Source organism: Dicentrarchus labrax, unplaced genomic scaffold (genome assembly GCF_905237075.1).
Source record: "Dicentrarchus labrax unplaced genomic scaffold, dlabrax2021, whole genome shotgun sequence".
In the NCBI taxonomy this organism is placed as follows: Eukaryota; Metazoa; Chordata; class Actinopteri; family Moronidae; genus Dicentrarchus; species Dicentrarchus labrax.
In genome coordinates, this window is record NW_026136704.1 from 12,432,193 (window position 1) to 12,444,919 (window position 12,727).

General features: G+C 43.1%; 1 protein-coding gene across 3 annotated transcripts in view; it reads left to right on the plus strand.

The window, feature by feature from the left end:
• ets1 (v-ets avian erythroblastosis virus E26 oncogene homolog 1) overlaps positions 1–12,727 on the plus strand; it is a 45,157-nt gene that overhangs the window by 13,019 nt on the left and 19,411 nt on the right. The window contains exons 1-2 of one of the 3 annotated variants that reach the window (XM_051397301.1): positions 8,316–8,721; positions 10,684–10,737. The exons of 1 other annotated variant lie outside the window; for it this stretch is intronic. In XM_051397301.1, the coding sequence (XP_051253261.1) occupies positions 8,655–8,721; positions 10,684–10,737 (121 nt within the window). In that variant the 5' untranslated portion in view covers positions 8,316–8,654. Of the gene's footprint in view, positions 1–8,315; positions 8,722–10,683; positions 10,738–12,727 lie in introns of those variants that run through there. One more of the 3 variants, XM_051397302.1, reaches the window with a different exon arrangement.

Here is a 12,727-nt window from a genome sequence, read left to right on the forward strand (position 1 = left end):
TTACCTTCTTTTGTACTCATACTGTATGCTTCATAATGATCAAATAAATCAAATAGTCAATAGTTCACTGTGAATAAACAACTTAGAGCAAACAAAAGACTTTGTGTTAACTGGAATGCTAACTGGACAATCAGTCACACTCCAGCATTCATGTTTGTGATCTTGACACACACATTTAAACTCCCTTACTTAATTTTTTTTTAGACACAGACACACACACAGTTTCGATTTGGCCTATTGGGATGTTGGTGATGTTGACCCTGAGGCCAATGCCTTTACCAGATACCCCCTATGTCTCTGTCTCTCGCTTACTCTCTGTCTCTTTTCTTCTTTTCTTCTGGGGACAACCAAATGCCCTGCATTTTTGTGCTTCCAGTCCTCTCTTTCTGTTTTTTTTTCTGTAATTTTTTTCAAATGAGTTATACTTTAAACTGGAACATTCCTTCCAGTGCATTTGCCTGTGTTTGACTCTGGCCTCTTCTTGTCCTCAAAAGAGATTGATGCCGGTGGACTGGGACGCACGCCACGGGAGTAGGGTAGGGGTGCTGGGGGGCACAAGCGTTCTTCCGTCACCTCCCTGAGCTGGATGCAGGGGGCAAGACAGGGGGCCAAAGGGCGGCCATCTTTTTCCCAAGCCTCTGGTTTGGTCTCTGGAGAGGTGGAGGGGGGCCGAGTGTGCATGTGTGTGTGTGTGTATGAGAGGGAGTCAGGATTTGATGGGATTTGCTGATGTTTGTTGCCAGAGACACACTCCTTTGGAGCCCTCACTTCATTGCTCCCAGCGCTAAACCGTTGACATAAACATTGCTGAGTGGAAAAAAATGACCGAGCGTTGACCTTTTTTTTTCTTATCCTTCTCCTAAATCCTACACTATGCAGAGCACAGGTCTACAAGCATTCGAGACACCTGGAGATGTTGTTAGTCATTTAGCTCTTGCTGGTGGTGTCATTTAGAGTTGCTGAAGTTTTTGTTTCAGCATTTGGTGTTATGAGTCTCTCCTAACCTCAAAAGTAACTAAATAACCTCTGACACAGTCTCCAGCCCTGGCAGCCGTTGCTTTGACTCATTTCTCTCAAACTGAAAACATGGTCTCCCCTTGAATATATTGCACTTGCTATTTCAAAACCCTCATATTCAATTTGTATATAATTACAAGTGAAGGTACAGCCAATTTCCCATTCCTCCTGCTGTATATGTGATTTAGCACTTCAGAGATTTCTACTTTGAAGTCACATGTGCATACCATTCATTTTTTACCACTAAACTTGCGTTTTTAATTACGATTATGTTTTTGCTCATCAACATTGAAAGTATTTTATCCAGGAACCAGGAAACATATTAGTCAATCAATTGAAGACTCTCTGAAATATGAGTTCATTGTGTTTATTATGTTTGATTCAGATGTGTCAAAAGTAAAACATCACCAGCAACAGTACATTAACACGTGTAAATACAAACTCATTCTAGATTTTCTGGCCACAATGATATAAATTCATATGTATGCTTTCATTCGTGTATAATAACCTGAAAAAAATAAGAATTGTTGTGTATTTATCTACAGATGGAGCGCTCCTCTCTATGGACCTGCTCCCTCCTCCATTACATACATGTTACTTCAGTAGCCGAGAATGGACAGTTTCATGACTACCGTAGTTTCTCCTATACACTTGGAACATAAGGGTGAGGAGAGGGTATTGTAATCTGCAACTACACCACTAAATACCACTAAATACTACACTACCCCTTTAAGTTGAACGTAAAGTTAGCAAACTGTTGTTTATTTACATGGCCAGTCATTTGGAGCTGTGTTTCTGAATATTTGCTCTCTTTTAACTCCAAAGGGAAATATCTGGCTCTTTAGCTTCTCCAAAATGTTCACCAAGTACTTGCTAACTGTGTGTATTTGCCATTTAGTGCTGAGCAGATAGTGCACAGTGGTTTTTTATAACTCTGTCACAATGGCTGTCTGTGAGAGTGAACCAAAATGGCAAAATTATGGGCCAGACAGCAAAAGAATGAGCTGACAAATTGCTGTAAAAATCTGTAAAGTCAAGGGGAGCTGCAAATTCAGGTAATAATTATCTGGTGGTTCATCAGTATGTGTGACCCCTTTCACATTGTCATGTAATGCTATAAAAATTATGATTATAGACATTTAAGTTCAAAGTAGACTAAAATTGAAATTCCAAAAAGATAAAGCCTTTTCAAAATATTTTACTGGAACAATAGTTACAAGGTGATCACTAAATGAAAACAAAACCAGTTACCTTTTAAAACACTGCACGTATATGTCCTTTGTTAACAACATTCCTAACAATCCCATAAACTAAATCCACTGTCTTGGATATATGGGTCGATATATTTTATTTAAGTTAACAAGCTCAAGTCACTTTTGGAGAATGGATTGGGTGTTGTTAAAATGAAATGTGCTAGTGTGAGAAAGAAAGAGTAGAGAGCAGATGTGAGGTGGGGATGTTGGACGTTAAAGGACCATTGCATGTTTGGCCCAGAGCCCAATGTCACACACACTGCTTCCTGACAACAGCCATGCCATGGTGATGTTTACACTAACCCAGCTCTACTCTTCACTATCCAACACTCACACCACAGGGCCTGATGTAAACTCCCACTGTGAAAATTCACTGTGAGTGTGAGTGTGAGTGTGTGTGGTGTGGGGGGGGGACAGAGTGAATGTGTGTTTCTGCACGATCTCATCGAAATCCAGGCACAGATATCACACACCACCAACATCCTGCAGTGATGCGCACTCCACATACTCATTCATTAAATTCACACCCTGCACTCTGGTGTGTATTGTATTACTGCATCCTCCCATTCAGTAAAGCAGACACACACACACACACACACACACACACACACACACACACACACACACACACACACATACACACACACAGACACACATCCACTCCCAGGCACTCATGAGTTCACTGTACATTTAAACATGCCCTCCCATTTAGTACACGCAGACACAGCTGTGATCTGGCACTCAGGGACCATTGGCCTGTTTTATTTGATGTGATTTGACAGCTGGACAGTTGAAAGAGGAGGGGAACTGGGTGGAAAGCAAAGGAGAGTGGGCGGAATACAGTTTGAGGAGAGAGGACGGATAAAGAGAGGGATAAGTCACTGGACTGGGACTGGAGATGGTGGGAGGAGAGGAGACAAGGGGAGGAGGATCTGAGATGTGGAGCCTTGAGGGGGGAGAGACGGGGGGCTTTTGCCTCTGATGAGGGGCACGTCCTCACGGGCGCAGGCCCATTTTTTATTTCTAAAAGTAAACAGGCAGCCTGCGGGGGTCTGGGGGGTTATGGGAAAGGAGGAAACAGTGATGCTAATCAGGCCGGCGCACACTTCCCCCTCCAACAATAAAACAAAACAAGAGTGGAAACACGGAAAAGCGACAGACAACTGTGGAGGAATGGGCTACACCGCTGCCATGGTCCTAGATTTGAACTGTATAGTTCTTAGGCAAGAGATGTTAGTCAATAAACAGAGGAAAGAGGCAATCTCTTGCTACTGCACTGAACATTTGTAGATTTTGAAGTATTTTTAGAACTTTTTAGCATTTGAGTTTCCACATTAGACTTCTGAGAAGAGGTTGCATTGTAAGTTGAAATGTGTCATTTACAGTAGTCACTTTGGAATTTCTATATTATAACTCAAAGTACTGCTTTGATGAACTACAAGGCAACCATCTCAGAGAATAGTTTCTGGTGATTTCTTCTTTTGATAAGCCATTTATTTTAATGTTTTTCCAAAGAAGTACTATTGACCTCAAGGCATGTCTCAGTATTTATCCTCACTAAAAGCTACTGACCCCCCTCCTTGAAGACAGACCTCTTTACTTTCCTGTTTGCATTTTTAAAGAGATTCTGTGCTCTAAAGCATCAGCCAAACACCAGATTTTTAAACTTCCCTTTCCCAGAGTTCTACGAGTTTTATTTCTAGGAAGTGTTACTGTGGTAAGTTCCTCTTGATAGCGCAGTGACTAATTATGGACCACTTCAGTTGGAGAACATACAGTTCTGAAACGAATGCAATCACTGACGGGTGATGATGCAACAGATGCCAGCTCATCAGGAAAGGTGGTGCTTTAATGAATCCTAAGAGAGACCTCCCATTGTTTTAATTCTTATGCTATGAGCTTGGCAATATTCACAGACTGTTAACTACAATGAGTGTACACTGATAATGGTAAGAGTCAGTACCTCTCACTGTGTCTTGTTATGTGCATTCATAGTGGAATTGAGACTATCCTATTGTAAGTTAAAGTCAATTCATCTCACTCAATGTAAAGCCTATTTATACAACAATTAACAAAATACAACAATCAGAAACTGTATTTTCACAGCCAGATCATTATCTTTTCAAAATGTACCGTTCTTTTGAGTGTTGACACTTATTGTAATGTACAATCTTCATTTATTCAATGAGAAATATATTAAAACTGCAGACTGATGTATTTTCCCTTCAGCTTCAGGGGCTAGCGGAGCTTTATCTGAGAGCACGGTGGTAACAGAAAGGAGGGAGGGCAAGACGAGAAGAGGGAGGTCTGGGAGGCAAAGAGGCTCAGAGGGGGGTGGGGATAATTGAATTATCTGCACAATGGAGTGATGGGGGGCACGTGGTGCCGCTAATGGAGGAAGAGATGTCCTTTTTAGCGAAGCTAATTGTTCAGAAAAGAGCTGAGCCTTTGTTCAGGGAGGCCCCGCTACTTTCCCAGTGCACTTACATGCACACAATTTAGCAGAGCGCACACACACAGACACATGCACTCGCTGATACACACACACACACAAATGCTCTCAGAAGAGATTTTGGAATGTGAGACACAAGAGAAAGATGAACACACACACACACACACAAACACACAAACACACAAACACACACACACACACACACACACACACACACACACACACACACACACACACACAGGGATACAGCGTTCCTGTCCCAACCCTCTGATCTCAGCTGGAGTGCATCCAGCCTGTGGCACCTTCAGACAGCATCCACCCCACAGATAGAGCTGAGAGTGAGCTACGAGACAGAGGCCACAAGGACCCCACTGTTTTACTGTTATACTGTCTGCTCTCTCTCTCTCTCTCTCTCTCTCACTCTGTCTGTGTGTCTGGTCCAACAGCCATCTGTATGTGTGCCCAAGTGTCTTTAATGAGTGACTGATTGATTACATGCTAAATGCTCTCCATTCGCACAACATACCGGACTTGTCAAGCCATATCCATTGTCTGAGATAAGCATTTCAGATGTTGTGTTTGTAAATGTGAAAGAAAGCATAGTTTGACATTTCAAGACTCTTGTCACTTGCTACAAGATCACCGACATCAAAGACAAATATCACTTGACAGCTGTATGGATTGCTCCAAATCGAATAACCTTTCAGTTAACTCTGTGAAAAGTAGCAGGTGCAACGGTTACATCTAAGGATTATACACTGACAGACAACACAGATGTGCCAGTAAGAGACAGACAGCGAGCAGGAGAGAGAGAGCTGCTTTAGCTAGGGGTTCTATACTGCAACGCAAATGAGTGAAGCCGGCTAACTGTCAAAACCATGGCAACAGCATTTGCCAGGTGAAGAGCAGAGACACTGAAACCAAAACTTGTTTGATCTGGGACATGTGTCCTCAAGCGTACTGACACTGGCTGGTTGTTTCATGAGTGTAAGACAATTAACAATCCCTCTGTCTAAATAGGAAATTACACAGTTTCTTTCAACAATAGCTGTTTTTTTTAGTTCGTATTGTGCAAAACTTTGACACAAGCAGTTCCTAGAGTTGATATACAGATCACTGTGAAGATAAACCAAATGTTTAGTATTTAACCGTTGCATTTTTTAAGGGAATATTTTTCCTCATGTCAGTGTGCTGTTCATAAAAATGTGCTTGTCTTCAGGGTCATTGTACACCAGGCTGTCTAAGCAATAGAAATGGTCATTGCTCGGAGAAACAGATCAGTAACATACTGCTTTGAGATACAACAACAGAAATATATTAAGATGTTTCCTGGCAACAGGAATTTAAAACAACAATGCTTTTTGGCATCACTTTGTCAGTTAACTGCTTGTTTATTGTACGTTTTGTACAATTTTACTTTAATAGTTCTGTTTTTATCATATCAGCTTTAGTGTGTGTTCTGAAAATTAATTGGTAAGAATAGAATTAAAGCAGGAACAACAAACTTTAATGTTTTGTTGATTCTGGTGGCCCCTTAAGCAGTTTCCTTTGCCTCGTTTCATTGATTTCAAGGGGAATACAACCAAATCCGACCCAGTGGCAGCATTAAGAACAACTATATAGAAATAGAATCTTCTCAATGATGGTTTTGTGAACCTATATAGGTCACATAGAGGCATCAGTATTAAATTGAGACTGTTTCATAACCAGTTAAAAACTCCTTATAGTATGTTTGAATGCTTTTTATGGTACTAAAGAAACTCTGACATAAAGACGAAGAAGAAACCCCAAATTGAAACTGGCTACAGTGACGCCAGCCTAGATATTAGTCAGCAACACCATTTAACCCTAATGGCTGCCCTTAGGCATGAAAGGACCCGGGCTGTCCTTTTAAGAACAGATACGAGGGAGTTCATTAACAGAAAACAAAGAGGTCCAGTCAGAGAGAGTGAGAGACTGACTGAGATGAAGTGAGAGGTACTTTTCCCCCCTTCCATTCTTCTCTTCAATCACCCCCCCTTCCACTTTGCCCCTGGTGAGGCAGCTCCTCTCACCGCAGAACCCACCAGCACTCTTCCCAGACGAGGCTCCTATCAGGCCAATGAAACCTGATCCTGGGCTGCTAATGGAGCCGGTGAAGTACCACCGGTTTAAAAATCCATGTGTGATCAATATCCCTGGCTCCCCAGCCTCCATACACGCATAGATATAGCACATGCAGAAGTATCATATTGAAGTCCATCATAGTTGCGCCATATGACTCACTCTAACAAGGTTGCTTATGATGAGACTTCTTATACTGTTCTTTTTAGAACGGAAAATACCAGAGTCCATACTGTCCCTTCAGTGTTTCTTGTTGGAGCTCAATTTTCTCACTTTTGTTAAAAGCAGTAGGTTCCAGTGGAGAATCACTATTATAATCAGTTATTACTGTTTCTGTTGCCATGGGAGGTGTTCCTTAATGGCAGTGGTTTGCTCAGAGTGGAGCCTTACTGTGGCTAAAAAGCCCTGTCATTCTCTGGTCTTTGTTCTTTTCCAGTGGCAGAACAAAATCTTGATTCAATTTCCAGTAAGGCATGGTCATTGTTCCTGATTACTGTAGATAAGAAAACACAAAGGACAAAAAAAGCAATGCAGACTGAGAATCAGAACAGGCGGTTTGTCCTGTTCAAACTGAATTTTCATTGACGGTCCCGGTGAAAGGAGACCCAGTTTGATTGATGTTGATGTGCACTGTTTATGTACTTCATTTTCATTTGTATAACTATACTAAACCGTACCTATCTGCAAAGATGTACCTCCTCACTAATACCCATTGCAGCTGTGTAAAGAAAAAAAAGAAAAAAAAGACATGGTTGGTTTTTATTGATCAGCACAAGGTGAACAGGAAATACTCTGAGGTGTTTACGAGGGTGAGTTACAAGTTATGAGGAAGCCTGGACCTGCAGAATATAGGACACAGACGGTCACTGACTCTCCTCAACAGACTGTGGTCGAAGTCACACATAAACTACACTGAAACTATTTTAAGATCTAAAACATCTCCAAAGACAGATTGCTCATGTATCACAATGCTGTTCTGAAAATATTCCCATATGGGCTGCCAGTGTGTGAAATAGACTGTACTGTATAAAGTACTCCATGCTGTTTTTCTCCCATTTAAGATGGCTGTAACATTCCAGGACATTTTTTTTTTTTTTTTGGCATGAAGATGGTATGATGGGAGTTGTTGAACGAACTGTTTGCTGTCATATTGAGGTAGTAATGGGGTTAAGCATTTACAGTTCTTTCTCAGGCTCTCTCTCACATCTCCAGAGTGTTTCTCATCGCTGTAAAAACGTCAGTAATTTGCGGGAACATGTAGACTCCTAACAGCGTACGATGACGCGAAGGGGGTCTTGGTTCTCACAGAGACACGGGGGAGGTGGTAGTAGTGTGTGTGTGTGTGTGTGTGTGTGTGTGTGTGTGTTGGAGGGAGGGAGGGAGGGAGGAGGGGGCATTGTAATTGAATTGTGAATCAACTGGCAAAGTCAGCCCTAAACACCGCCCCCTTCAGCTGTCGTCGCACTCCTGCTCGGCGCGATGCAACGCCCATAGCCAGATTGATAGAGAGGAAGGAGTGAGTGTGTGAGTGAGTGAGTAAGAAAGAACGAGAAAAAGAGGGAGTGTGTGTACATGTACCGGAGAGGGAGAGAGGGAACGAGAAAGATAAGTTAGTGGAGTGAGAAAAGAAACTGAATTTGTGTGTGTGTGTGTGTGTGTGTGTGAGGACAGGTAAAAATCCAAATCGAAATTGACCGGGGGCTGCCAAGAGGAAGAGAAGACACCCCCCCCCACCCCCCCAATATAGCCTATATTGTTTTTTTTTTTTTTTTTTGGAGCTGTTAGAATAGAAGAAGGGGACGCGGCGTTATTGAGGCACAACTGATCTGATGATCATGACGGCAGCTGTCGATATGAAACCGACGTTAACAATCATAAAGGCTGAAAAGATTGACGGTGAGTAATACAACTCTTCTGTGACAGCTAACACGAGACTAACGTTACTCTTAAATGTTTCCTTGTAACGTAACCAGCTGGTGGCGGATTGCGTTGACGTTAACCGCACTGACGATTCTCGGTAATTACATAGGCTGAGAGGGACATAACGTCCTGAACGTCTTTTCAGTGTGAAGACGATTGTTGGTGTGTTGCTCAAGATTGGACAACACGCAACACTTAAAAATGCAATCACGCCAGAGGCTGTACAGTCATGCCACAGGCTATATGATAACCAGTGTGTGTTACTTATTTTGATTGAATGAATCAGGCTCTGACTGCTGTGACTTTTTCAGAATTTACATTATGATGTTGTTTGTGAAAGCAAGGGCCTCTGTGATAAAGTTATTCTCACGTTTGTTGACGTTGATCACAAAAGTGGACTTAATGTAGGCTAAACTATTTGTTACACAACACAGCACCTAACAAATATCATCATAGGAGCAATCGTTGTGACATTCCCATTGTTATCATTCCATGTAGCTGACCTCCTCTCTGACACACTGCGTGTTTTAAACTGATTGCTTACTCGGATAAACTTTTACATGTATGCTTTTGTTTTAGTTGTGTGTTCCTCAATAAATATAATATATATATATATATATATATATATATATACCTTGATACATGCTTTGTAGTTTTGATGTACAAGTGGTATCCCTCTCTTTCATCCCGCTTTGATCTCACTGGGGATCTGTCTCCCCCATCTAAGTACCCATCTCTGACCCCGAAGCCAGTGCCACACTGGGAGAGCCAGGGCATTCTGCCCAGCCGGCATGGGAGACAGGCAGTAGTGCCTAATCACTCCCCTCCCCACCAACCCCACTGTCTCCTCTACCTCCCTCCCTACTCGGCCTCCCCCTCCTCCGCAGTGGTTGAAACTGACTTTCCAGAGGGAAGGAGAGGCAGGCTGAGGTGATGAATCTGCAGTGCTGAGGCTTGCCTCTCTGACCCCGCTGCCTGGAAGACTTGGCTTGCTCCAGGGGTAATCCAGGGCACATACAGAGAAGCTGTGAGCTGTGTTTGCGTTTGGCTTTAAACCTCTGTGTGGTTTCGCTTCTCTTTTTTTACACATGGTGGCATGTTTGGATGATTTGCATTTAGCAGCTTTTTACATGAACTAATCCCCTGTGCTTCTGCAGCTCAGGTGGCATTGAACCTCTTAGTAGAGCAGCAAGGAGCATTGATGCATCATGGAAATTTGATACTAATTGCTAGTTTGTTGACCCACTAAAGGGGCTGTGACTCACCACAGTAACCACCTTCTCCTCACTGTCAATACCTGCAGAGCATAGATTCGCACTTACATATCTCACAAACTCACATAAGAAGTGCTGACAGCTGCAGTTAAGTTGCCAAAGCGTAGCGCTATCTTGCAAAACCATTTCGCAATGCTCGCTCCTGCATGCACTCACTTGGGTGCACCCGGGTCAAGCTGAGGCTGCCAAGGAGCAGTTCACAACTTCACACAAAACACATCTTTTCTCCACAACTCGCTCAGACACACACTGTTCTGTTCGCTCTTTGGTATTACCATGCTTACAATGTAAGTATACTACCAATGTCCAAGGCTGTTGCTGATCCTGAGAAGACACAACAGTGATGTTCTGTGTCACAGGTGTGTAAAGGACCATGACAGGCTCTTTGCTTACAACTTACTGAAAGATATAGTGCACCATAGCCAGAATGCATTTGTTGACTTGTTGGATTGTGAGTGTAGCAGCTGTCCCAGTGGACAAGGCTTCTGGGCTTTCCACGAGCAAGAGCTATGCCATTGTGGGAACTACAAATGCAGTCTGTTTTTCTTTCTCCAGACACCTGCAACCACATACATACATACATACACGCATACATATATGCCCCACAAACAGGCTTGAGTAGCTTCCAGCCCACCTTACTATTGTTTGTTTTTCTTTGCGACAGAAGTGCGGCCAGTGTCAGCTTACCCAAGGCCTGTCCTCTCTCCCTCCAGCCGAGGTAATTCCTTTTAAAGTGCTCACACAGTGCCAGGGTCAGAGGTGCACCCAAACAAGACATCTAATGTTCCACAAAGCTTTTACTCCTCCGTTCAGTTATAGTAGTCAATTCCTGACACAGCACACTCACTTCACTGCAACCCAAATCATGATAGCGTATTACTGAAAGCATCATGTAACCATAACAAAACTGTCAACTTTACAGAGACATGTTTTATTAACAAGGAAGGTGTTGGATTGTGAAATTACACACATGAAAGCACAAGCGACTCATGTTTCTTTTACTTTTGTATTGCTGAAGTTCTTATTGATTGTTAAAGTATACTCAGGTAGCATTCTGTGGTTATCCAAGTATAGATTTAAAACTGAAGAGGGTTGTCAATCATTTACAACACACAGTGTTGTCTGTTTTAGACCTGAGTGAGTCGCTCTCTCTTTTACTTTCCCTCCCTGTTCACCAGGCCTGAAGGTCAGGGTTCAGTGGTTGACAGGAATGCTTGTGAGCATGCCCTGCTGGGTGGCATGCATGGAGGCATAGAAGGAGTATGAGTGGGAGGCTCACTTTTATCTGATCAAAACCCTGCTGTTTGTTATAACTGGCGTGCCTGATGCTTCTGCTGACAGCACCTTATAAGGCATCCCATTCCACGCCTGCCACATACAGTATGCACACACAGGCCGTGCCACACAACTGACTCTTACAGAGGCCTCGCTGACTTTCTTTTCCAACGTGCCTCCCATGTTGGTATGGTGTGGATAGGGGTAGCTTGTGTTAGAACAGAAGGTGTTACATAAGCTTCAGGTTTTCACTTCGTGTGTTTATGTCAGCACTCCTTCAGTAGCGCGCTGTAATATATGCCAATGTTTGAGGGTGCGTGGCTGCCTGGCAGCTGTGCAAACACTGTTTGGGTGATCCAGGTCTCTCTTGATGTGGACTGTCAATGAATCGGGCCAAACAGAGCAAACCAGTTCGTTTTTCATCTGATGTGCGCAGTGTCAAACTGAGGACGATATGGTTTGCCCGATCCAAACTTGATTAGTCAGTCCAGTGTTCAAGGCGTCACCCATATGTCATTAGGTAGTGTTTGACCAGGCCATGTCTGTGCTTAGAGGACAACAGATACCAGCTTACTCAATGGGCCTCCCTGTGCTGGTAAGACTTGTCAACAGATTGGACGGATACTAGTAAAGTAGCTGTCTGTGAGTTTCCACAATGACCTTGTCTTTCCTTCTTTGCCGAGCTGATGAGTGATGCCACTGTGTTGCATCAAATGGGTTATCCCCCCGTTCAGTCGGCATTTCATTCATTGCTCCTTCATTCAGCCCGTCATCTGCTGTGTTGCACGTATAAACATAAAACCATTATACTGCGTGGGTCCTATCATGGCGCTTCCCTGGTGACTACACGCCTTAATCTTTGCTTATAAAGCTTAGTCATAAAGTAAGGCGTGTTAGCACCAGATACAGCAGTCTACTAAATAGTAAGCATATGGTGGTGGTGGGGGGAGGTTGAGGGAGAGAGAAAGACCTTCCAAGGTGTGGTCAATATGATGGTGGTGCAAGTCTTAGCTATCCCAAAAGATCTAAATAATTAGTGTGCAATCAGGCTTCTTGTTTTACTCACATTCCACAAAAAGGAGCACAACCAAAACAAAGAAAAACATGTTCCTTGGCTGGGGAAATAAAGCATGGACAAGCTTTTTTTGTTACACACAACTCTTCAATCATTCACCCACCCACTCACACAATTCCTCCTCTAGTATTCCTCCCCCTCCTTTCCCTTTCTTCCTCTGTTTCCAATGTCTTTCTGTTGGCCACATGAGGACTCCTTGATGTGGTGTATAGTGAGTTCCTGGTGAGTGCACTTTGTCCCATCCCCAGTCATTCCTTGCTTGTAATCCCTGAGTCATGGCACTAGACGCCTGCTGCACCACACGCCACTGACTGTCCGACTGTGCGTCTGCTTGGCTCGCTTACTGGTTTTTCGCTAC